We start from the raw sequence: 26089 nt of genomic DNA on the forward strand, positions 1-26089 counted from the left end.
AGATAGGGTGCAGTTAGTATGCGTCTTCTGACCAGGAGGCAGGAAAAGTTCAGGGCACCTCTTAAACAGAAAAATTGACAGATCCTTGAATAAAAAGGAAAAGGCTCTTTTTCATCTAGCACATGTCCTCAGGTGTCCAAATGTGGTTTATAATACTAATTATAGGCTCTGTGTGTGCGCATCTGTGTATAGTTAAAATTATATAAACATTATTTGTAGCTATTTGAATGCATATCCACATACATGCATTACTTACATACACATTTTTCTACAGCTTTTAGCATAATGCCACAGAATGCACAGTATGGCAGTAGTCTGTCCAAAGTAATAATGGTAATTAGGTTCTCCTTTCTTGTAGGAATTAATGTTTTACTATGCGAGTTTATGTTTGAAATAAGTCTCACCAGTCAATTACTGCCCGTTAAAACACCAGTGCTGGAAAATTAAGCACTGCAGCATTGTTAGACCTTTTGGCTGAGGCATCTCCCCAGTCACTTCAGTGTGTCACTCACCGGGCTCTGTCTGTCGCCAGGTTAGATTAGATTTGTTTGGCTAGGATCAATTTTAGCTTGGCCTCTGATCCTGCTGGTCTTTTAATGAACCTACTGTCTCTTGAACACCAGTAAAGAAAGAGCTGTGAATGCATTTACGTATAAAGTGAAGTTATGACAGCCAGCTCTCTATTGAAAGACTAAATTTAGTTGGGGGTCAGTTTGATGTTAAAAGGAAAGGAAGAAAAGGGGCCTTAGGGGGGAGGGGATGTAGAGAAGACGTGAAAATTGATTTATTTCTTTCCTTTTTCAGGTGCTTTTTTCTCTGTAGCAGACAATAAAACTATGACCTACAATACTATTTAACTTAGTGGACAACAACTCACATTAGGAATTGAATCCAGGTGATTTATATTGTGGCTTAAACGTGCAGTATTTACAGTTAGTTTTTGCTGAAGCCTCAGAAAGCTTTAATTGCCATCTCAAAGCATCTGACTTACTCTACAGATCAGCACAAATGCTTTCCCTTGTGAAAACATATGGCACTTCCTAAATGTAGGCTTAAGTCAAGTTGGTGCTAGTCACCCTGCACCATCCTCTCCCACACACACCAGTGGCCACTAAAACTGTTCATACAAGGCAAGTACATGCACAGAAATACACACAAAAACACATTCAACTTGTGTCCCAACTCAGCTTCCATGATTAGCATATTCTCTGCTTATTAGCGGTAATGAATTCAAAAGAAACATTCATTTGTTTTTGTCCTCAGAGATCACACAGATAAATCTGAAGTCGGCACAAAAGCAGCGTTGACTGTCTTCATCAAATGAAAAGAAGTGTTCATATCTGCTGTTCAAAACATGTTTTATTCATTAATTGATTTAATTGTTTATTGTTGTATACATTGCTTATTACTTCTGTGTTTGCCCTTTGTCTCCCTGTTGTTCTTATCATATCATAGATACATATAAATGATCTGGTCTCACAATGGTATGATCTCTGAAAAGTGCCTTAAAGGCTAATTTCTAATATACCTGTTTTGCTGTTTAGACTTAAATGATGTGCTATAAGTTAGTAAGTCATTTTCAAGTTTAGTATGATATCCATCCATTTTCTGACCCATTTATTCTGCAGCTTATTTCAGCATAAAGTGGACGAGAGGCAGGGCACACACAGGAGAGATAATTCGCATTGCACCTAGGTGATAGTGTCCAGTCCACCTAACCTGCATGTCTTTGGACTGTGGCGGGGAAACAGCAGCAGCTGGAGGAAACCCGCATAAACCCAAGGGAAATACAAACTTCATAGAGAAAGGCAGCAGCTTTAAGATTCAACTCCTTGTGAGTCGACAGTGCTAAGATCTGAGCCACCATGTTTCACATAATGGTGATGTGTATCACTGTTAGTGTCTTGTTGGTCCTCAAATTCTCAGATATTTGTCAATATGAAGAAAACTAAAAGGATTTCCTCCTGCAGTTTTGTGCAATTAAACAGTAGAAACACCTGTTGACATTGAAAATGTGCTGCAGAGGCTTTTTTCTTAGCAACAGCAACAACATGCTAATGTAGGGCAAGCCAAGTTTACTTGTATAACACCTTTTAACAACAATGCATTTCAAAGTGTTACATTATACATAAAAAGGCATTGAGACAAGATATGAAAGAAACACAAGGCAATATGAAACACACAAATATCCAAATTATTATGGTAATTAGCTGAAATTACTTTTTTAGGCATTTTATAGTTAGAAGGCAACTAACTTCAAGGCCAAACTACAATGTTTATTTTATTAGATTTTTTCCAATAAAGTGTTTCACTTGCAGTGGCTGTATGCCTTATATAAACACCCTTCATCTTTTTATGACTTTCACTATTGTCCTTCCGCAGCACGAAAATTTAGCAGCAGCCACTGGCCTGGAGCCCCTGTTGTGTCTAAGTGGCATGCTTGGAAAAAGACATGGCACCTTGACTCATAAAGACAAGGGTCCTACAGCTCCCACACTGTAAAACACGGTATACTTTATACTGAAAGTGCAAAGGAGGGCATTTGTGTGTGTGCGTGTGTGTGCGTGTGTGTGCGTGTGCGTGCGTGTGTCCTCCAGTGCTTCCAGCTCAGGAACATCAAGAGCTGTGTGTTGGCCAGGAGGCTCTCCCAGGGATAAACAGGGGGAGAAACTAATCCTTACTCTCCTCCACATCCAAGCAGTGTGTGTGTGTGTGTGTGTGTGTGTGTGTGTGTGTGTGTGTGTGTGTGTGTGTGTGTGTGTTTGTGGAAGTGTGCTTCATCCACTGCTGCTGTCAGCAAGGTTGTGCGTACATGCTGTTGCATGACCTTAAAGCATTAGAAAAAGATGTGTTACAGGCACAAATGTTTAGTCCATGTCAATCACTTGCATATTTAGAAATCCATGTTTGTGTGCTTGCGCGTGTCTATGTGAGTGTGTTTATGTGTGAGAGATATACACTGTACTGAGGGGTTTTGTGTAATCGTGCTGAGCACTGAAGCGTGTCGAGAGAAAGGACATGTCCTCAGCTCTGATCACATAGTCTACTACAGCCACAATAGAGGGGGAGAGATAGTGAGACAGAAGGGTGTTAGGGAAGAAAGGGAGAGGATAAACATGAAATGAATGGATGATGGAGAGAGGATGGCAGACAAAAAAATGCAGAGAGGGACTGAACTACAGCAAAAGAGGGAGGGCAGGGATTGAAAGAAAAGGTTTCAGAAGAGCTGGGTGAGGAGAGAATAAAAGATGGATGGAGGTATAGACAGAAATGGAAAGATCTGGAGGGAGAAGAAAGAAAGTAAAGAAAGAAGAGCAAAACAGCGAGGGGGTGATGGAGAAAAATGAGTGACAGAGACAGAGTAGTAATGAAAAATAATATGGGTAGAGATGAAAGAATGAGGAGGCAGGATGGACATGGAAAGCTCAGAGGATTGGTTTGATCCCCCTCTCATTTTTTTCCTCCTCTCCCAATCTCCCTCTCTCCCTCCCTCCCTGTTTTCCTCCATCTCTTGTACATTCAGTAAATGCTCCCTCGTCCCAGCAGCCCAAAGAAAAAGTCAGCCCTGCTCTAAGCTAGCCAGCCCCTCAGCCGGCTGGCTAATTGCAAAGGTATCACTGTGTCAAATGACTAATAGAGTTTCCCTTCCCGTTGCTAATCTGCCAGCAGGAGCACAGCCACAATTTGTTTACTCTACGCTGAAGCAAGGGAATACAAAGACACACCCGCCCTTTTATTTCCTCTTAAACGCAATTTCACGCTGCCAGAGCGTTAGGTGTGAGAGGTATTAGTGGCGCATATATTCTGTGTGTCTGTCTGTACACACACAGCGATTTCATGACCTGGTTAATATTTCTTGAAACAATACAGTGAGTTTGCCTCGTGCTGGTCTTTAGCAAATTCATGAAACCCTCTCACACTCATGCATGCATTTTGTATTACTATACTATACTTATGTTTTATATTTATTCCATAACCCCAAACCGAAACCTTAATTTTCAATAACATGTGTAACCTAAATCTAATCTCAGTTTAGTCTAATCTTAGCTTAAGCCATAACTGATATTATGGCTTTAAGACTGGTCAAATATGTAATTCCTCTAAAAGTTGAAATCCCCAGCTGGTTCTCACAAGGATAGGAATACAACAATGCATACACAATGACACACATGTATGCATAAACAGGCACCCACACGCTGATTTCTGCCAGGCAATATTGGCCCCAAAGGTCAAGTCATCAGTCAGAACACGCCATTACCAGAGATGATAAATTCAGCAGCACTCCATTTACTTAAGGTGGGGGAAGAAGAGAGGGGGAGCCGACAGAAAGATTGAGTGAAGAAGAAAAGGGAATGCATAAAGAGGCGTGGAAAAGCTGAATACAAAGTAACAGAATGGGAAAACAAAAGGACAGTCTAAAACAGTAATTTGGCAGGACATTTTCTGGGGATTTCTTTGCCTTTATGTTCCTTACAATCTCTCTCTTATCATTCGTGCTTTCTGTCCCTTTCCTTTTTCAGCTTGTACCCAAGGACATTCCTATTCAGTGGTCAAGGCACAGGCTATTTTTTTTGTGATTTTTTCGGTCTTCTTTTTACTGTTCTCGCACTCCCTCTTTGGTTCTGGGCTTCGTCCTGTTGGGGGTGTCAAGTCTCTCGGTGAGTGCACATTGACACTGGTGGTGTTAGCCTAAAGCCCCAGCTACTAATGAGACGTTCAGAAAGACAGACACCATTCAAAGAGTACAGAAAAGACTGGGATTAGCGTCTGATGGAAGAAACTCTGCTTCATTACTCTCCTATACCCTCTGTTCTATGCGGCTGTACTGTCACTAACTCCATCGCTTGTTTCTTCCTTCTCGCCTCTGGTTGGGCTCTTTTTGAAACAGCAACCATGCCTTATCTCTCAGCTGTTTCTCTCTTTTTCCCAGGCTCTTTAACTGTTTTTCTTTCCCTGCAAAATTCTTTGGATCTTTGTCAAATTTGGGGCATCTGCAGAAGAGCTCATGCAGCCTTTAGCCTCATGGGCATTGCATGGCAGAGTCTCAACGTTGAATTATTTCACTGTCTGGCTGGCAAAGGACTGTTGTTAACCTGATTTAAAAGTTAGGAAATAAAAATATGCTAATGTGGTTACATCATCCAAAAGGTTCCTTGTGCCTCTGGTGGGCCGACTAATGGAGTTTACCAGTCTTGGTGAGAAGAATTTGAATAACAGCTTTGGAAATTATTGTTAAGGGTTGGTTTTAATGTAGCAAATAGGTTTTGACAGATCAGGTGTGTCTGTGTGTGTGTTTGTGTGTGCGTGTGTGAGCGAGAGAGGTGAAAAAAAAGCGATAAGAGGGTTGTGAAGGTCAAGTAAATGCCGCAACTCAAGACAGCACTAAAGAGCAAGTTTCTTGGTATAATGGTTGATATAATGATGATACACTCAGCACACACACTTCTTTGGTAACTCAGTGTTTATGTGTGTGGGGGCTTATATGATGTGTAAATGTGTGTGTGTTTATATATGTTCCCACTCGTACGTGTTTTATGAGATGCATGGGAATGCTTGTGTCCTCACCCAACGTGTATGTTGAGTGTGTGTTTTCTAGTTTGAGTGCATTTTCCCCATCCAGGCACGTTTTAAAGGCTAATTCAGTTTGTAAGAGGAGGCGCACTGGCCTGTGTTAAAGCCCCAGCCAACCACGTGGCCACATATTGATTTCCAGACCCTGTGATTTATCGCATACTCCCCGAAGAACACATTTATGGTGTTTTTGCATGTGTGGATGTGTGTGGTTCTGTGTACACACACCTTGGTCTTAATGACAAATGAACTGGATCCCCCCCACACCGTCTGTCTCAGTATTTTTACAACCAGAGAAACAAGGCCCCCAGACTCACATTAATACCTTGATATATCACAGATCTGCCGCTCCAACGCGACGGGTAGGAAAGGTGACAGCTACTGTGCCCCTGCAGGCTGCTACATCCCCGAGCAAATCCCCATTCAATTCCCATCTCACTCTAAAGAGAGATAGCTTGCTGTTTTACTCGTTTTTTTGTTTTATTTTATGTATTTTTTAGTCCTTATTGCTCACCAGGCAGATGTCTCATTGTGTGGGGAAAGTTTCTGCAATTGTCCTCTAGCTGCCCGCAAATATGCTTTTTCAATGCGTGGGAATGGCAGGCTAATGAGTCATTTGAGTGACGAAGCTAACACTGTTCACAAGCCCTGAGTGTTGTGGAAACTGTTGTTGAAGTGGGTTTTTCCTGGGCTACTGTACTTCACATGGGGATAGAATGATTGATATCCGCAGTCATTAAAATGATCTCAAACTTTTTGTCTGCTCAACTTTTGTCGATTTTTCTCTTTTCTCTCTTCTCTCTTCAATCCTTCCCTCTGTTGAACATTGGTCCTTGTTGTTAATCCTGGGCATGTGGCCAATATTTATCCATCCATATGGAGACGCGGTTGTCTTTTCCCAACAACCTGTTCATTTCTGTGTCTGCCTCTCCTCTCCTCTCTCTCTCATCTCCTTTCTCTCATCCTGTCCTTCTCCCCTCACTTTTCCTTTTGTGTTCTCCTCCCCTCATTCTCCTCTTCTCCTTCTGTCCCCTCCTCTGCCCTTTAGACCTGACCCAGCGTGTCCATGACCAGGTCCTAAGTTATGTCCTCTGTCCCTACTTTCCCACCATAGCTCCCTCCTCCCCTGGTGTCGACTCCGCCCCTTTGCAGCGCACAGGAAGTCATGGTACGGGCACAGGAAACTACAGCCGTGGTGGGACAAACAACTATGCCACAGTGGGACCAGGGTACACCTCAAGCGGAGGTGGTGGAGGCGGAGACTTGTATGGCTCAGACCCCTATGTGGCGGACCCCTACCGCACCCTGCAGTACTGCCCTTCGGTGGTGGAATCGCCCTACAGCAAGTCTGGACCTGCCCTGCCGCCCGAAGGCAGCCTGCAGCGTTCACCTTCCATCGACTCTATTCAGAAAGACCCCAGGTAGGATGAAAGGGCTGTATGGGGTGTGTGTGTTTTGTGTGTGCGCAAGACCATGGGGCATAGGATGCTTAAAGGCACTTTGAAAGGACTAGTGTGACAAACAATCCATGTGTTGATGAACTTGTATTACTGTATTTGTGAGGACATTGCTTTGACTGACATTCATTCCCTGGAGACTTACCATAATCTTAACCTCTACATAACCTGTTTTAACCTTTATATAACCACAGTTTTGTCTCTGGTCATGATTTTTCTCCAAACATTGAATAAATAGAATTAGGGATGCACAATTAATCTAATCGCAACTGCAATGTCATCATGTGCAATTACATAACCACAAAGATGGTGTGATTTAATTAAACAGAAAAGGTGTGCTGTGTGTGTGACACTCTCTTCTCTGTGTACACTGTAGTCTGCTCATTATTCACACCCACACCGGGCTTTCGCATGTGCCTCTAAAAACAGATACGTGCAATCAGAAAAGTAACTTATGAGCAGTGTGCGTGTAACGTTTAAGACAACAATCTACCATAACCCCCCGCCACGCCACTAATCGTTTAAAACATAGTCGGACTCGTCACCAGAGCATCGAGAGAGAAGTCTCTTTGTCTTTGCAACAGAGACAGAAAGACGTTGTCAGCAGCTGAAGCGGTAAGACAGAAGAAAACAGGTAGAACGTAAAGAGGGTTTGAGTTTGGCTCGCTGGCCATTTAACCTTAGCTTTTATCGGTGTTACTTTTCGTCAACTGACCAATCACAGCCTGGATGCTACAGCAAACTTTCAAATGTTGAGCCTTACGGCTCAGCTCTCTTTTCGCCACAACGGTGCGGTAAAGCGAGTGCATTACCGCCAATCTCCTGCTCCAGTCTCCCCTCACTCGTGAACAAGACCCCGAGGTACTTGAACTCCTTCACTTGGGGTAAGGACTCATTCCCTACCTGGAGTTGGCCTTCTACCGGTTTCCTGCTGAGAACCATGGCCACAGATTTAGAGGTGCTAATCCTCATCCCAACCGCTTCGCACTCGGCTGCGAATCGATCCAGTGAGAGCTGAAGGTCATGGACCGATGATGCCATCAGGACCACATCATCCGCAAAAAGCAGTGACGAGATCCCAAGCCCCCCGAACCGCAGCCCCTCCTCGCCACGACTACACCTCGATATCCTGTCCATGAATATCACAAACAGGATAGGTGACAAAGCGCAGCCCTGGCGAAGGCCAACCCTCACCTGGAAAGAGTCCGACTTACTGCCGAGTACTCGGACACAGCTCTCGCTTTGGATGTACAGGGATTGGCTAGCCCTGAGAAGGGCCCCCCTCACCCCATACTCCCGCAGCACCTCCCACAGTATCTCTCACACATGTAGACTGGATAGGCATACTCCCAAGCCCACTCCAGGATCCTTGTGAGTGGGGCTTTGCCACTGTGGAGTTGTTTGACTACTGCAGTGACTTCCACCCGGAAAATTGACGAGAATCCCCCATCAGCCTCGAGCTCTGCCTCTACTAAAGAGGGCGTGTCAGTCGGATTTAGGAGTTCCTCAAAGTGTTCCTTCCACCGCCCTATTACCTCCCCAGTTGAGGTCAGCAGGGTCCCATCCTTACTGTACACAGCTTGGACGGTTCCCCGCTTCCCCCTCCTGAGATGGCGGACAGTTCAAATAGTATACTATTATATGAAATAATAATGAATATAGTAATATTCTATTAACTGAACATTAGGGTTAGGGTTACTCTTTAATGTTATAATATTAGACTAATTAGGGGTGTAACGACTTACAAAATCCTCAATTCGGTTCAGACCTTGATTTTTGAGCCACGGTTCGGTTCATACCTCAGTTTTTTCTTATTTTTTGGGGGGGTTGGTATTATTATTATTATTATTATTATTATTATCGTTGTTTTTGATGTTATTAAAGTAGTCAAAGTTGCAGGCATGATCACTCAATCATAACTGGACCAAAATAGTCATGTGACACACTCAGTTGGAAAACAATGCAATTGCACTAACTTTAAATACTGTATTTTCGACATATATTTTTCAGAGAGAGATGTTATCTGGTATTACATTAAGTGGAAACGGTGGAAATTTTACATTGTGGAGCGACAGTGAATGCGCTACTGCAGATGTCATTCACTAACATTAGTTTTGGTTTTGATCTACATGGAGAAAGTCAGCAGAGACACATACAGGGAGAGAGAGACAGAAAGAGGTGGAGCAAGCCGGCGTGTTTGCCGTCAGAGACCAGATGTTAGGGGCCCTTCTCATTTCCCAAATTTCTGTCTCCTCGACTCATCGATCCTTGAGCGTGATAATCAAATGCACGATCGAACTTTCTGCCTTTCACCGTTTGTGTAGCACCTCATAAAGAGCTGTTCTAACCACATTCCTTAATGTCATTTCACTTTGATATCACTGATGTTGTTATTGTTGAAGGTGATGTGTGGGTGGGCTGCAGGATTGTAAAAATGAACATTAAATAGCGGCTAGATGAAGCGTCTTCTCAGTGACACTGTGTGCATTTATTCACGAGCCACAAATTAATAATAAAACATCTCCCGACACGCCGAAAGGATCGGTCAAGATCTGATGTTAATTCATGTTCTGTGTTCTTCTACACATCCAAAAGGTCTCACACACAGTCCAGTTACATACAGTAAAACTGTTTGGAGTAAAGCAGCCGTCCTCCTGATAAACCCTGAGCTGCATCAGAGTATAAACGTGGATTATAGAAGCTGAAAGTTTAATTCTGTTTCCTCTCTCTGTCCTGTTAAGTTTATTACTACAGGTTACAGAGCATTCAGCACTGATCTGCTGTGTTTCATGTTTTAATAATAGTGCCCATGTAGTCTGCACATGTCATTCCAACAGCAGGGTCCTGTGGTGACAGTTTTAATTGGGGCTAAATTTGATAAATGTTACTGTGTCATTTTGTAAAGGGACTGATGATGAAACTCTCACCTCATCAGGCTGAGGGTTAAAATAATCTCCTGCTTACAGGCAAAAGGTGCATCACAAAAAAAAGTAGTAGCCCACTGTGTAGCCTAGTGAATGATTAGGCTGCTGTAATCTGACTGTTTTCAACAGATGCTATAATGTTTATTGGAATATCCAGATGTTTCTACCTGTTATAATGTTAACAGACATGTTTCTGGATTGTGAAGAAATGATCTGTAGCCTTTAGTGCCAAATGTTGGTCTGCTGCTCTGACAGAGATCACAGCTCTAACAGCGGACAGATGATGCAGCTGTGCAACAGGTCATATTTAATGGACGTCGCTTTAAAATGATGGCTCCGAGGAAAGGACATCTCATTTCGTTAAATGCCCGTTTCCTCAACTCCTCTCTCCTCGCGTCTCCTCCTTGACTCCTCGAGCTCGCATCTCAGGTGGTAGGGACTAAGATGAGGAGGTGGAAATTTGGGAAATGAGAAAGGCCCTAGGTATGTGTGAGTGTGAGGAGAAGAGAGAGGAGCAGATTCAAGTAGTGAATATAAATACTAAAATAAGGTGGAAAATGAGCTACAATAACATACTGTCAACACAAATAGCACCATATACACCGCTACACAGTTACACTGTCTTGATGAGAGCTCAACAGTCCAGACCACCGTTTCAGTCTTGGTTTCAGAACCGTTAACAGCCCTAATACATTACACTCAGTTATACTAGTTCCTCCTCCAGGTTGTGGATAGTGTCTCTGCAGTTGACAGATACAGATTTAATCAGAGCCAGGATTCCATTGTGCCAATATGTGCTCCTTCTAGCCGCCTCCTCCGTAGAGCAACACGCTCCCCTTGTTCTGTTTTACATCTGTTTTACTAATCAAGTAAGGTTACTAATAGTACCATTTATTTCATTATAATCGAATCGCAAATCACAATATTGTCCACAACAATCACTATATGACTTTTTCTCCAAATCGTGCAGCCCTACATAGAATACACAAATACACACAGCACGTGCGCACACACAAAAACACATACATGCACACATATACTGCCATACGTTACATACTACGGGTGAGACAAGACACTTGGCTCACAAGTCAAGACAACAGAGCATAGTGGGTTCACAAGATCGAGAAGAGATTTTTTAACACTTTTTTTGTAATTAACATTTTTATTGATTTGAAGGTGGTGGTGGGAGGGATACAGACATATCCAAGGACATCTATTACAGCAGTGGTATAATGAAAAGACATTACATCACAAGAGGATTATAACGATATTACAGTGAAATATTTGGGCAGGTTTACAATAGAGTCATTCATCTATTGAATCTTCCAAAAAAATAAGATTAGATGAAAACTTTTTCCAGGCTTCTACAGTTGCTGGTCGAGTCTTGGTGAGTCGTGCAGTAGTATGTTCCAGACTGACCATGTTAATTAGGCTGTGGAAAATAAAATACCATTTTATACTGAATTTGATTCATAGTAACATCAGAGCCATCATTAAGGAGGCAGAAAGCAGGATTAGGAACATAAGCAATATCAAGTATATCTGATAGAGCAGAGTTTACATGGTACCAAAACTGAGAGATAACAGGACAGTTCCAGAACAAAGGTAGAAACGTTCCAGGTGCAGTACTGTGGGATATATGACAGTTATATGTAGCCTGTAATCTCATCCGAAATATCTTATAGGGTGTAGTGTATGCTCTGTAAATGGTTTTAAAGTGAATTAATCGGTGTGCCGGATTCTTAGAGGTCATGCTAAGATTGGACCACACTTGGCTTCTATTGGCAAAGGCTCTGAATTCAATTAATTTACTATATATCCCATATAATCCATTGTAACATGGGATGTGAGGAGAGGGAAGAATTCCAGGGAACTCCATAGGCTTTCAGGGTTGATCGTAGTTGAAAGTGGACAAAATAGGAGGATGCAGAGAGAGAGAACTGTGTTCTTAAGTCTTGGATGTAACAAAGACTTTGGCATCATATATGTCACCAAACTCATTTATTCCCAGGGATGACAAAGAAGGTTGTGTAAATGTTCAACTGCCACATAATAGAATCTGGTTATGTAGTTTGCAATAATGGGCCCAAACGTATTAACTATTTTAGTATTTATACTAGAGAACAGGATACTTTGCATTGTGTGTGGTATCACTTTAGTAGATTCAATACTTTTCCATGCCGTTGTAGACACTGGGTCAACCCACGAGCTGAGCTGCCTGATTCGAAATGACCAAAAATAGATGTCCAAGTTTGGTACAGCCAGACCGAGAAATCTTCAATGCTGAATTATAAAATCCTGGAATGTAATAGCGCCTGTGTTTCAGCAGGTTTTCTGCTCACGTTCAAAACTTTTTGCACGTTCAGAATCTCTCCCACATATCTCTCACATGTTGAGAAAAATATCATTCTATTACAAAAATATTTTCATAATTTAATGAGAATTCATTACCGTTTTTAAAAGTCTACTCTGCTGTGCATTACATTATTGCGTCGCTAGTAGCATATCCTCTTCAGACCGGTTTGGGACTGCATTTTAGGAAGACTGATGGAGGTGGAAACCAAAATTAACTGAAAACACTTGTGATCAGGCAGAAATCTCACCACAAATCCACCTACATTAACTTCAGCGCCTCTGGTTAAGTGCAGCTCACAGTCCCAAACAGAGCAATGCTGCTCCTCAGTTGTTAGATGTTTATCAGTCCCACCAGGATTAACACTATTAACACAAATTCAACAAATCCTCATGAGTTCAGCACAGCTTGCAAATTTGACCAATCAACTTTTTTAGCAAATTTAACCTATCATCCCTGTTTCCCGCAAAACGTTGTTATGTGTCAGCTTGTCACATCCTTGTTTACAAGCAGGCCTACAATTTTTTCATCGCAATTTTTTTTAAAAGCTGCCGCAAAATCAGACATCAGACACACCCACAAACATCAATTTTTTAGTTATAGTCATAGTGGAGCGGTCCCATGAATTCTGAGATTCATTTTGAGATTCATTTTGAGATTCATTTTGAGATTCATTTTGAGATTCATTTTGAGATTCATTTTGAGATTCATTTTGAGATTTTTGACCTGTGTGACGCCATGACTTTGTGCCACACACTATATCACTTTTGACCTCCCTTGGGTTCGTGTTGATGTCAAATACATCTGACTCTAAACCCACACATAGACACGATACATATTTTGCAAACCTCTCAATCATGTGTTGGTACTTTAATTATTCCTTATCATGGAATGACAATAGTGCAGCACAGGACCGTTTATTTTTCTTGTTGAAAACTCATAACATTTACTTTTTTGCTAGAATGTCTGTCTCTATCTCTAAAATCTTTTGTGTTGTGTATGTCAGGACTACATCAGTGTGTCACTGTCCTCCCCCAACAGGTACAGTAGGGATCTACATGATATCTGTATATCAATATATGCACAAGAATAGCTACTCACCCACCACCACACTCCACCGGTTTCTTTCAAGGCTCTCTCAAATTGGGTGTTCAGGCTGAAAAACAGTGCGTTAAAAACACTGTTTGGAGGAGTTGGCTTTGATGGGGGTTTGTTGCTTTAGGTACTGGTGTGAGGATGAAATACAATCCGGGATGGCTAGTTTGACTAATAGATTCACATATTCGAAGACTTTTGAGATACCAAAACACTACACCATGATTTATAGTACTATGAGGAGGGATTTTACTCTCAAAGTTTCACATCAACCATCATTTTATACATTGTCTAGACTAGACAAGTAAACAGCAGAATTACCGTACCGTACAAAGTAATGTACCATTGCGATGTGATGAGAAAAGTTTAGCCTTCTGCATTGAATTGCAATCAAAAGAAGGACCTAAAGAGCTAAAATATATATAAAGAAAGAAAAAACAAGTGAAACAAAAGCCAGTGTTTCACTAGTCGCACACCGGTTGCTTTAGAAGCTCCATTTCGTCTGCCTTAATGTCATGCTGTGTGTAAAAGAGTCCTACTGGGCTGTGATCACTTCCATCCTCTTGTCTCTACAATTAGGCAAAGCTCACTCTCCCCTTTTTATTTATATATATTTCACACAACTCTTGATGTATAATTCCTTTAATTACAGAGCGAGAGGGACTGAGACGTGCGTGGATCAAGCCTCAGCAGCAGCTGTTAATCACAGGAGAGGGAGACAGAGAGAACGAGCAAGGGAGAAAGAATGGGTGAGAGAGACAGTGAAAGAGATGACATAAAAAGAGCAGGATGGGAGAGAGTTTTTTAAAACAATGGTAAAGAAAGAGAAAAAATGGTTGTATGGTATGTGCACAGTAAGATGAACGTACAATCCTCCTTAAGTTTCTTCAGTATTGTGAAGCTGTATGAAGTATCTGATAATTAGGCCATGATGGCTTATTATTAATGTAATCTGATTGACTGGCTCAAGAAGGCCTTCTAGTTTCACACAAACACAAAATATCTCTAATGTCCCCACTCAGTAAAATAAGTATTCATAGGTTGGATTTAGTTGAGCTAATCCCCAATTCCCAAAATTCCCAAAATGTATATTTAATTTATTCAGCTATTGACTGTGTAAAATAAACAGTGACAATTTTGCCTTTTCTCTTTTTTTCATATCCACAACAAGTTTGTGAAGCCTTTTTTGTTTGTACTCTGTTGCAGTTTGTTGACTGCACTGTGTTTGTAGAAACAGAAAAATTGTTCTCCTGAAATCAGCAAGAGGCAAGCAGTAATATATATTCTGTTTTCTGTAAGGTGTATCCATACCAGCCAATTTTGAGACAAAGGCGCATAAGTCACACAACAACAGCATAAACAGTTGCAACAGTAGGTAGAAATAAGTTTCTCAAAGAGACAATGTGGGGAGAAGAAGCAAGAAGTGTGCACAGGTCACCAAGATAAGGAGAGAAGAGTCTTGTGGATTTCAGTATCACACACACCCACACACACACACACACACACATTGGGTAGTACACACACGGATGTTTGGCTGTGGATATGAAAACAGATAGAAAAAGAAGATTGTGGCAACAGGTATTGAAAAAATAAAGAAAAATACGGCGGGCTTGCCTTCATTTTCCATCTGTAATACAATTGTAATGCTCATTAATGTGATGAAATCTTGTTTTCATACATTAAGTCATTTTCTGCCATTTATTACTGTGCAATATGGAAGATAGCTTCTAAATCTTTGTTGCCTTTACTGTCTAATCTGCTTGAACAAAGTCCGAGAAAACATTTAAAAGTTATGCATTATTGTAATCCAAACAAGAGACTGAAAATCTCCTTTTTTCCTGGCATTCAACTTCTATGTAGTTTTATCAAATTTTTTGTTATTTCTGTTTAATCAAAACATGGATAATGAATGTCTCAATGACAGTCTAATATTTATGTAATATACCTGTGGGGCATATAGATTTTTATAGCTACCATTCGCATCACACCCACCTGAGACGTTCTTTCCCGAAACACACCTTTCATCATTTCTTTTCATCTAGAACTGACAAATACTGGGTGGACTAGCTGTGTGCTATTCACAATAAAACAACTATAGCTACAGCCGGCTCAGTTATAATATTTTCTAAAACTTCTAAATCTGGGGCTCTGCAAATAATGTACAAGCAGGTTTAGGAAGTAAATTAATATTACAAACACACTCAGACATGCACAAACTACTATATTTACTGTACTTACAAGAAAGTGTTTATTTTGGCCCTTTGGAGTCATTAACACGCTTACTCCTATGCACAAGTACACATAAGAGATCGCTTTGTTTCCCTAACTGCTTCAAGCTTCATATACTACGTGTACACTGACACAAAAAAGGCATTATGATTTTCCGCCTTTTACACTTTATTTTAGACAATAAAAGATTAAAACCTAGTCTATCTATTAAATAAATGCAGCCATTTTTGTGTTGAATGCTCCCTGCGGAATTCATTAAAACCTTATTTAATTAAAAGTTTAAAAGTTATTCATGACTATTTTAAAATTCTGACTTTACTAGCTAGATGGTTAGAAAATCCTTTAAACTCAGTGTGTTGTTTACTTTTATTAATTTAGGCCAACCATGAACTCCAAGTGATTTAGAACCACAGGTAGCCAAAGTGCATGAAACCTGAAAAGAGAACATAGTAATGGATTAAAAAGTGGATTTCCATAGCAACGTTACATTTTTGTATTCCAGTCCCACATACTGTTTCTATGAAATATGATTACATTCTTCTGACTACTAACTATAAAAAGGCAACTAAACATATGCTTAATAGTACTTAAATCTATCAGCATCAGAACTCCCATGTACCAACAAAAATACTATTTCTGTCACTCAAGCAATACATTTAAAGTACAGGAAAAATGATGATTTGACTTACCTATTAATAGTTTTGGGATTTGACTGTTTTTTCTGTTGCCATGCTACTATTATCATTAGTATTGTGCAGTGTTTCAGAACTCAAAGGACAAGACTCCAAACAGATCATACTTGTAAATCATTAACTCTTGCATTCAAAACAACAGATTTGGCTTTCAACTTGTTTGTAAACATCTATCACCATATGATCTATGATTTAACTTTTTGGTGATTTTTGTGAAGTCATTTCAACATAACATTCTTTCGGTTAAGCCATTGTAATAATAATTTAGTGCAAGACAAAACAATGTAAGACATGTTACAAAATGACTCTTTGAAATGCTGTTATAGTTCGCACTGTATTCACATTAGCCAAAATTGAACTGTACATTACCCATCAGTCACCACAAAATAATTTCTGTTCCATAATCAAAATTGTGATCAATGAAAACATATTTTACAATCATTGATGCAAGAAACAGATGTTTATTGCAACATATAGGTTTTGTCATGTGATTGATTCCACTGCCTTGCTGTTTATTCTGCTCCATGTTGGAAGGAATTGCTTGTGTTCACACTCTGTTTTATATGGTTACCAATTGAGTTTACTACTATGGAAAATCATTTAGCAATGTAATTATGGATGGCAGTCATGTTTTATTTTACAGTATTGTACTGTACATACTGTAATCAGTGCAGTCCTCCTGTTTGTGTAGCTCTTTTTGTTAGAGCTGTAAGATACCAACACTAAGGTTGTGGGTTTGAATCCCACAGAGTTCACATAAAAATCTCACACCTTAAGGTCGTGAGTCTGAAGTTTTGAATCTGAACATCTCAGGCAAAATAAACAACAACATATATGACATACATGTATATTAAGCAAATGTTTCAGTGATGATCAGTTGAGAGAATAGTGGTAGTAAAATGTATTTTAACAATAGAGAGGAAAATCTTATCCAACATTATGCATGTACTTTGTTGAAACAAAATATATTTCAATGTGAAATATGTCTTTCTAGATGTACTCAGTCAACATCAGATGTATGATCTGATGTGCTTTCGAAGAGTGGTGAAATATATGTGTTTGAATAGTACGGCAGTGGCAGGAAAAAACTGGCATGATGAAAAGCTTTAGGACTTAAGTGTTTATAACCTTATAAACTGTAAAAACTGTATCTTTAGGAGAACTCACAGTATGGCTATGGAGAGATATACCATATATGAACAGTATTTACTTGAAAAAAAAGTTACACTGTGAAAGTATTTTTGAATGTCAGTGTAAATAGTCTAAATGATACAACTTATATCCTAAGCAATGGAATTATGGCACATTTCTGTTACACTTGCATTACTGCAATTAAAAAAGGTATACTTTATCTGCGGTAAAAACATCTATCACTTTCCTCTTGTCTTCATGTGTTCACCCCATCAATAGTTTTTGACGTTACAGTAACAAGATTCAACAACATAGCTTTGTTTCTTAATTTTTTCAAGAAGTACTCTTAATTACAGGTCTGAGTTATATTTAAATGTCTTTAAATTCTTAAATTTCTTAAAACTTCAAAAATTATAGGTTTATATATAATCCGTTACTCTGCTTACAGTAATATCATTGAATTGTGTTACAGTTCTTTTTGCCATGAGGTTAAATGGCCTCCTACTCAGACTTCACTCTCTCTGTTGCTGTAATTGGATCTAGCTGAGCTAACATGAAGTGCTAAATGAGTTAGCAGCAATTAGAGACAAAGAACACTCTAAGCGAGGGCAGAGGTTATGTATGTGTGTTTTAATGCCTGTGTAAGTTTGCACTGTACTTTAGGAGATGACTGTATTTTTTTTTTGAGAAATCATCAGAATATTTTATGCTTTACTTGTGTACGTTACTGTATTATTTGCATATATATGTGTGTGTGTGTGTGTGTGTGTGTGGCACATGGCAGCCAGTAACACAGTTAGGGGCTATTACTGTTGCAGAAGAGTGAGTGTGATGGAGCAGAGGTGAGGACAGCGACACAAAGAGAAAACTCGATAACCGCTAATGGATGGGAGTGAGGAGAGGAGAGCAGGAAGAGAGGTAGATAAAATAGATAAGGGGAGGGAGGAAGGATGGAAGGAGGGAGTGGTGAAGATGAAGCAAATGGGAGGGAGGCAGATAAAACAGAGGAAGAGGAGGGAGGAAGGAGGCATATGCACAGGGCGAGAAACAAAGAGGGGAATTGGGTAGAGAGGGGAAAAATGGAGGGTGGTAGATGAAGCTCAAGATGGAGGGAGGAGAATAAATATAATAAAGATGGAGCCAAAGTGAGGAGAAGGGCAGAGCAAAATGTAGATAAGTGTTAACCTTTTGTTGTTTTGTTTTTGTGTTTTATTTTAAGCTTTCTCTGTGAAACAGATTCTCACCCCCTCTGAGTTTCTTTCTTAAAGTGAATATTAAAAACAAAGGAAGGAACTAAACGAAATGCAAAATATTGAGCATGGACCTACAGAATCAATAAAAGTAGCGGGGGAAGAAGAGAAGGCAAAAACCAATAATGAAGGAAAAGGAAAAAGAACAAATAAAGAGGCCTGGGAGAATCTTAAGTAAGGGAAGAAAGCACATAGAGACATTTGTTTAGGGAGTAAGGGAGACATACCTGGAGGGATCAAAGAAAGAAAAAGTAAAGAGGGAGAGACCGATGCAAGGCAAAGTAGCTGTTTGTGACTAAACACAGGAGGGACAGAAAGATGAACACTGGCTCAGGGAGGATGGGAGTTTGGGACCAAAGAGGTGGGGGCCAGTGGTTGCTGTTACAAAACTTGAGAGGTTAGGAAGCAAGGACAAAAGTGAAAAAACATCATGAAGGTGGGCATTCAGTGTGTGAGGAGAATGCACAGTGTTGTAGAAATGAGGACTGACAAGAAAAAAATAAGCTGTAAAGTTGCAATCAAAAACGAGACTGCAGTATTGTTTTAACTGCGGGGGTGTGCTTGACTTATCTCATCAAACACTCAATCAGCCTGAAACGTAGACACAGCACTTCAAGATAAGATAAATCAAACTTCCCTCATTTAAATCAAACCTCTTCATTCAGATTTTTTACTCAAATCCAACAATGTATTTATCCAGCAATACGGGTTGCAGTGTTAGTGATGTTTGATGGGGAAAAGATTTTGTTATGATTAAGTGAAGATTGTTTCCAGGTGATACTGCTACCAAATATGTACTGAATATCCCAGTACAAAAATTATACGTTTCAAGCAAAACATAGTCAGGGATCAAAGGGATAAATCATCTTTACTGCAACATTAGATGTAAAAAATATATTGTGTAGGTAAAGATAACAGAAGAACCCCCTGTTCCCCCATTATTTACTTGGTACAATAGAGCTGCTGACATGGGATTGCTATTTACAGTACCTTGATATGATGTGATCTGATGTGACATGTCATTGTCACTGCTCGCTATTTACTGACAGCGTCTGTTGGTTCATAGCCCGAACACGTCGCTCTATTTATGGAAGATCTGCAATGGTCAGCGGTGACCCTGTGCGTGTTTGTGGGTGTGTATCTGTGTCTGTGAATGGGGTGGTGTGTGTGTGTTTGTGTGTTTGTTTTGTGTCCAAGGCTATGTCGCAATTGGAGACTGTGTGTGTGTGTGTGTGTGTGTGTGTGTGTGTGTGTGTGCCTGACATTCTTATGTGATAGCATAGGGCTGATGCAATGCATTCCCATGTGTCACATAGTCTAAAGGACAATGACATATCATTGTGTGTGTGTGTTTGCTTAAAGAGGTGGTATTATGCTAATTTTCAAATACTGCACATTGCTGCAGCTCCTTTTTTCACCCTGTGTGTTGAAGGCTTCGTTTTAGCTATGGAGTGATACATCTTGTCTCTAAATGATCTTTGCTGGGAGTTGCACACTCACAGTTCCTAGTTAAGGACTACTAGCCAATCAGAAGCAGAGAAAGGCGGGTCAGCCAAAAGACAGTAAGCAGCTTTGATTCAGCTGTAGGCTACATGTTGCCGACCAGGTTGGCAATTTGGACTGAAGCAAGAGTTTCCGAGTGGTGAGTTATTAATCTGTAACAAAAGTATCTTTCATCCATAAAGTTTTAACTGAGCTCTGTCTCTACATCACAGTAACAACTTTATGTCCATTGACTGCTTGGAGGGTAGCTAACGTTTGGAAGGGAGAGGAGAGGTGTGCTGCAGAGTGTTTTCCACCAGTGTTTTTGAGGGCGTGTCGGACTAGCCGCTCAGCGAGCATTATGACACGTATTTTCATTGTGACATCACAAGAAAGGGAAGTAAAGGCTGGACAACAAACGAGCTGTTTTCAGGCAGTTCAGAGCAGTGTTTTCTGTGGGACATGGGAACTCTCTTTGGGGTGGACTTTGGGCTTTTTCACTTTGCAAACATGTTACATGCACAAAAAAGATATATAACTCAATAAAGGAGAGGGAAAAAGCCAAAAAGCATAATACCACCTCTTTAAGAAACACACACAGGGAGAGTTATAATGCAGTGATTACTCTTGTTGTCAGTTGGGCACTAGTGTATGTCCTTTTGGGTGCACATATATGAGAGAGAGAAACATAGCGCTTGTATTCTCTTCTTGTAACCATTGTCTGCATTGCTCTGTGTGTGGAATATATGTATGACTAGAGACGGGGCACTGGCAGGCTATGTGTGTGTGTGCATGTGTGGTAGGTCTTGACCGTAGGATTATATTCAGACAGGAGATCTTGTACTCAGTTGAGTAAAAATAAGACCCACTCACATCAACCGTACCCCTTTTACCATTTACTAGGGATTTCTATTGTGTAAACTGGAAGCAGACATATTTCTTTGGCTTTTACTTGGAATAGTTCTCTACTCTACTGTGTATACAACTGTGGCAATTGTCCAACATTCTGAATTGTGTGTTCAGTTTTCAGTACTATTCTTGCTGGGCAGCACATAACTGTTTGCCTGGTAAACACACTAACATTATCTTGCATACATATAATATACTTCTTCTCTAGACACTTTTTTTGCCCAATAGGTTACTTATATTACAACAAAGGTGTAGGACTAATTGAAACTATATTTCAGATTGCTCCAGAGTCATGGTCAGGGAGCTACTAAGTTTGATGTGTCATCAAAACTTTGGGAACAATAGCCAGATAAAGAGTGGCTAGAAGACAGAAGAAGATAAAAGAATAATCTATAGCAATAGTTGTGGCTATAGTAAGCACACTAATAGGCATGATAGACAATAATTAGTGTGTGGCCCATTAAGTGAACTAAAGATACCAAAACATTAAAATGGTTTGATTAGGCCATGGTCTATTCTGATTGATAGAATTTTTGAAAAATTAATGAAAGATGCCATTGCAAAAACAAAAGTAAAGTATAAATGAAATGCAGCTATTGGTATGCATTTCATTTATTTAAATCCATGTGTGTGTGTGTGTGTGTGTGTGTGTGTGTGTGTGTGTGTGTGTGTGTGTGTGTTTGTGTAAGAATTCAGTTAGATTGAAAGTGATAAAGAAACAGAAAACGAGAGAGAGAATGTTTTGGAATACACTGAAAGAGACACTGGTTTTGAAAGTTTCAGCACCATGGAGAGAGGCACTACTTATACTTAGTCCACAATAGCGACCATGTAATATGCAGAATCATGGTAGCAACCTACAGCAACACAGGACTATTACAAAACATGCTGCAGATAAGAGACAAAGGTGGCTTGTTTGTCCTTTTGCAGTTGAATTTCAAATGATTTAATCAGTGCCAAGGATTGCACATTGCTGTGGCAATGTGCAATCACTACATTTCTTTAGAAAATTAGCATTTTTTACGAGCATGTTACATGACATTTTTATTAACACATGACAACTTCACAATGGTAACACTAAGAATGTAACCACATCTTGCTTTGTAAATAGTGAATATCAGTATTTATTCCTTGATGGTGCTATATGGATCTTTAGTTAATAAAACAGATACTGAAGTTAATGAGGGACACACTAGGAAAGAAATGTGTTGTCCATTTTCTGAGTTCTGCCTTCAGGAGAATGCTGTGGTTCTTAGAAGAGGAACTCAGATGTTTACCCTCATCACGAAAAACTGAATGACTGAAAGACAGAGAGAGGGAACGACAGATGTTTTGTTAATTAATCTGTGTTCTAGATCAGTCATTGAAAAATGGCAGAATGACATAAAATGAGAAAGGGTTAATAAAGGGTTAGTGATTGGGCAAGTCAGGGAGAGAGACCAAGGGAGGGAGGACAGTAGGAGTGTGAGAGGCACAGGGTGAGCGAAAGATTTAAAGAAAAAGAAAGGAAGGAAGAGAGAGAGCGAGACAGATAGAGGAGAGAGGACACACTCTATTGGCTCTCAGCACGGCCCGGGGGTAATTTCCTCTCCACATGAGAAATGCATGCTGGGATATGGAATTACCTCCAAGGGAGGGTAATGATGCATTGCCAGAACCTTGGCCCTGAGGCACAGCTGTGTGTGTGTGTGTGTGTGCGTGTGTGCGTGCATGCGAGCGTGCATGCCCTGGCCATCATCCCTGCCTGTTCTGGGTAAATTGCCCATTGTAGTTATTTTCCTTTTCTGAGGTGGCCTATCTGTTTGTGCTTGTGTGTATGTGTGTGTGACCTTGGGATGATAACAACGCTGTGTGTCTGCCTTCTTCTCTGCTACAGTGCGCTTCATCCTAAATCTGAGGCATGGGAGATAGAAGGATAGATCAAAGAGACACAGACATAACATTTGAATTGGGTGGCCATTGGGCATCACGCAGAGACCCACTTAAACACACATTAACATTTAATCATTTAGATCAATGGAAACAAATGGCACATAGATCAGATGTATATATATACACATAAGTAAAGGCTAAAGCTTACAATTTAAATTAATAATAAATAAATGACTGTCGGATATTGAGAAATCAGAATAGAAAGCACGGGCTTAACTGCTGTGTTCACAGTTTCAGTGGTTGAAGGACGTTTTCTCATTGTGTGTATGTGTGTGCGCTGTCTAATGTGTGCATTCGGTAATCTAAATCTGTCATGTTCTTCTGATCCAATCATTGCATTATTGTTTTTTATGGTAATTACTGCCACTAACATTTCTTCGATTAACATCCATCAAACCTTTCACACACATACACAGGAGCAGGCACACAGATGCAAATGCACCTATTTAGCACTACCAACTAATCTATAGGCTTGGAAAAAAGGTTAATATATGATTTTACAGCTGCTACATACTCAACAAAAGTATGGCACTAGCTTTCCTTCTCTCCTCCTCCCACCACCTCTCTGCCGCTCTGTCTCCTGACACTGGCATTTGGGAGGGATTATGGGAAAATGTCACACCAGCAGAATTACTGTATATCTTCAGTGCTCCCCACGCCTCACTTCACCTCGCCTCTCCTCTAGCACATACTTGAGAGCAACACAGCCATACGATACTCTATCTACTGACTTAATGGTATACTGGTAGAAACTCATCACAAATATGACCATCAATCTGAATTGTAGCAGATTTTTAGACTGATAGTCTTTATCTTGATATTGTAATTAAAAAAGTGCTATTAAATTTTTACCTTAATTGCACCTATTGCAATGTTTTTATGCGTTTTACGTTAAGTGATATTATTATTTGCATTGTAGTGTCAACATTTCCTTTGTGATTAAGGTGGAATAAAAATCTTGTTGATTTGAATATCTTTTGTAACAGTTCTTTCAGCACATCTTTGGCTTCAGACCAAATATGTGTCTATGTTTAATTGTATGTTATGATGAGTCTATCTTCCAGTTGAGACAGTTTTTCTCTATATGGATCTCTGCTTACCGCTCAGCGTGAGTATAGACTACGTCTACAGTAACATGAATGCTCGAACATTTCAGTTACAGTGCTATCACTATAACTACCCTCATGAGACAGCGCCACTAAGATTTTATTTTCCCTTGGACTTCAGTGCAGTCTTGCATGAACTCAGCACTATCGACTTTACACTCAGAGAAATGTATCTTGCCTTTAATTACCTCTTTTACCGTCCACCACAGACATTAATGTCAAGCAGTCGTACATCTTGCATGCCACTGCTGTCTTTGAGCAAGGCTCAGTCTTCCATGGGGCTGCAGATGTTAAGGTCAGTAAGTTGTATATCTTATGTGCAGGAAAGGGATCTTGACCTTTCAGCTGAGTTGCTTGCAGAAATTCAAGCATTGAGTGCTTGTTATTGGAAGAGAAGTACAGGAGGTAAGATTAAGAAAGCAATTGGATAATGTAATTAGAGGATGTAAGGAAAGGCACAAGTTTGTTGAGGTTGTTTTGCTCATTAGAAATTATAATTGCAATCGTTTTTTTGTCATAGGTGATTGCATTCAGCCATGCTGCCGGGTCAGTATCCGCCAGCTGCAGAGGTAGAAAAGCACCTGCATATTACAGTCATGTCATAATACATCCCTGTGGAAGTGTGCTTACTGAAATAAAACACTTACATGCCCACTCACACACACAAATGCCCACAGAAACTCAAACCAATTTTGTTCTTAATCTAAATTTCTATTTGGCATGCTATTTAAAGGAAACTGACTCACAGGTGGGTTGCCGAACACTACATAAGGAAAAGGCAGCAGCAGCTGGGGTGGCAGAGGATTTTAATAAGCATACTTTTTCATGTCTAAGCACAGTACACATACTGTAGTTTTAACCTTTTTGCCTCCTTGTAAATTACAGCTCTCTTATTGCCTCCATGAGATTTCACTTTGGTTCTTGGTTGAGAAAGAAGACCTCTCAGATAACATTTTGCCACATTTAATATTTAAATTTTCCAGCAAGGCTCTTAAAAAAGCAGAGTTTCTGTCAATATTGTAGTAGAACAAAGAGGGACAAAATGAATCTTGTAAGAAAAACTCCATAAGCCGTATTCATAGCTCACAGGAGCATTAAATTGAATACAGTTCAGCTGATTGGGGCAGTGCTGTAAGATGCCCAGAAGCAGGTTTGTGACTGGAAGGTTGTTGCTTTGATGACCAGACTGTCAGGAATAATCTAGATAGGGAAGTGAAACAGCAGCACTTGAACCTCTGTCCTTGCCATCCAACACTGTAGTGCCCTTAAGCAAAGCCCTTAACCCCTTAACTAGTAACACAGTGGCCACCATAGCAGACTGACGGTTTAGGACTATCCTGGAAACGCATTCATGTCTACGGAATCCATCCCAGCTAAATAAAGCTAAACACAATAGATTCCTTGATGGCACAGCACTGACATTAGTCATTGTCAAGAAGCTCCACAATAGTTTGGTAGTATGTGATGAAACACTGCTATCTACCGTGTGAAAACAGGTGTTGGCTGTCTCATTCATTTTGTTATTTCTTTCATCCCAGGAAACTCTAAGGTTTTGATCTGCAGAGTCAATCCAATTTTTTCATTTAGTCAGGACAAAATAACTCTGATGCATCCTAGGGGTGCTGACTCAATTTAGAAACACTCCTCCATCATGCGTTCATCGCTCCATCTCTCTCTCTTCATCTCTCCATCACACTTAGGCAGGTAGAGAAGGCTCGACAGTGATGATGGGTTGGGAGGTGTAGGCATTCATCCAACATCCAAAGTGTGTTCTCCCTCGCTCTCAGTCTAAACATACAGTTCTCCTACATCCTCCCCCCATTGCCATTTGTTTCCTTTAAAGCAATCTGGCTATTCTTCACCTCTTTTTGAATTTCTAGCTCTCTCACCCCCTCTATCATTTCCCCCCGCTTCCCCCACAGGGTATTAAGTGATTCCTAAGGTTCTACTCACCAGGC

At 40.3% G+C, this 26089-nt stretch overlaps 1 protein-coding gene across 2 annotated transcripts in view; it reads left to right on the forward strand.

Moving 5' to 3' along the window:
- The window catches only part of ctnnd2a (catenin (cadherin-associated protein), delta 2a), a 308492-nt gene that overhangs the window by 170160 nt on the left and 112243 nt on the right, over positions 1-26089 (forward strand). For both annotated transcript variants that reach the window (XM_038726010.1, XM_038726002.1), the window contains exon 12: positions 6686-6992. In XM_038726010.1, coding sequence (XP_038581938.1) covers positions 6686-6992 — 307 coding nt within the window. The remainder of the gene's footprint in view (positions 1-6685; positions 6993-26089) is intronic.

Source organism: Micropterus salmoides, unplaced genomic scaffold (assembly GCF_014851395.1).
Source record: "Micropterus salmoides isolate LMB-PRFRI ecotype aquatic unplaced genomic scaffold, ASM1485139v1 Ms_hic_scaffold_1, whole genome shotgun sequence".
Lineage (NCBI taxonomy): Eukaryota > Metazoa > Chordata > Actinopteri > Centrarchiformes > Centrarchidae > Micropterus > Micropterus salmoides.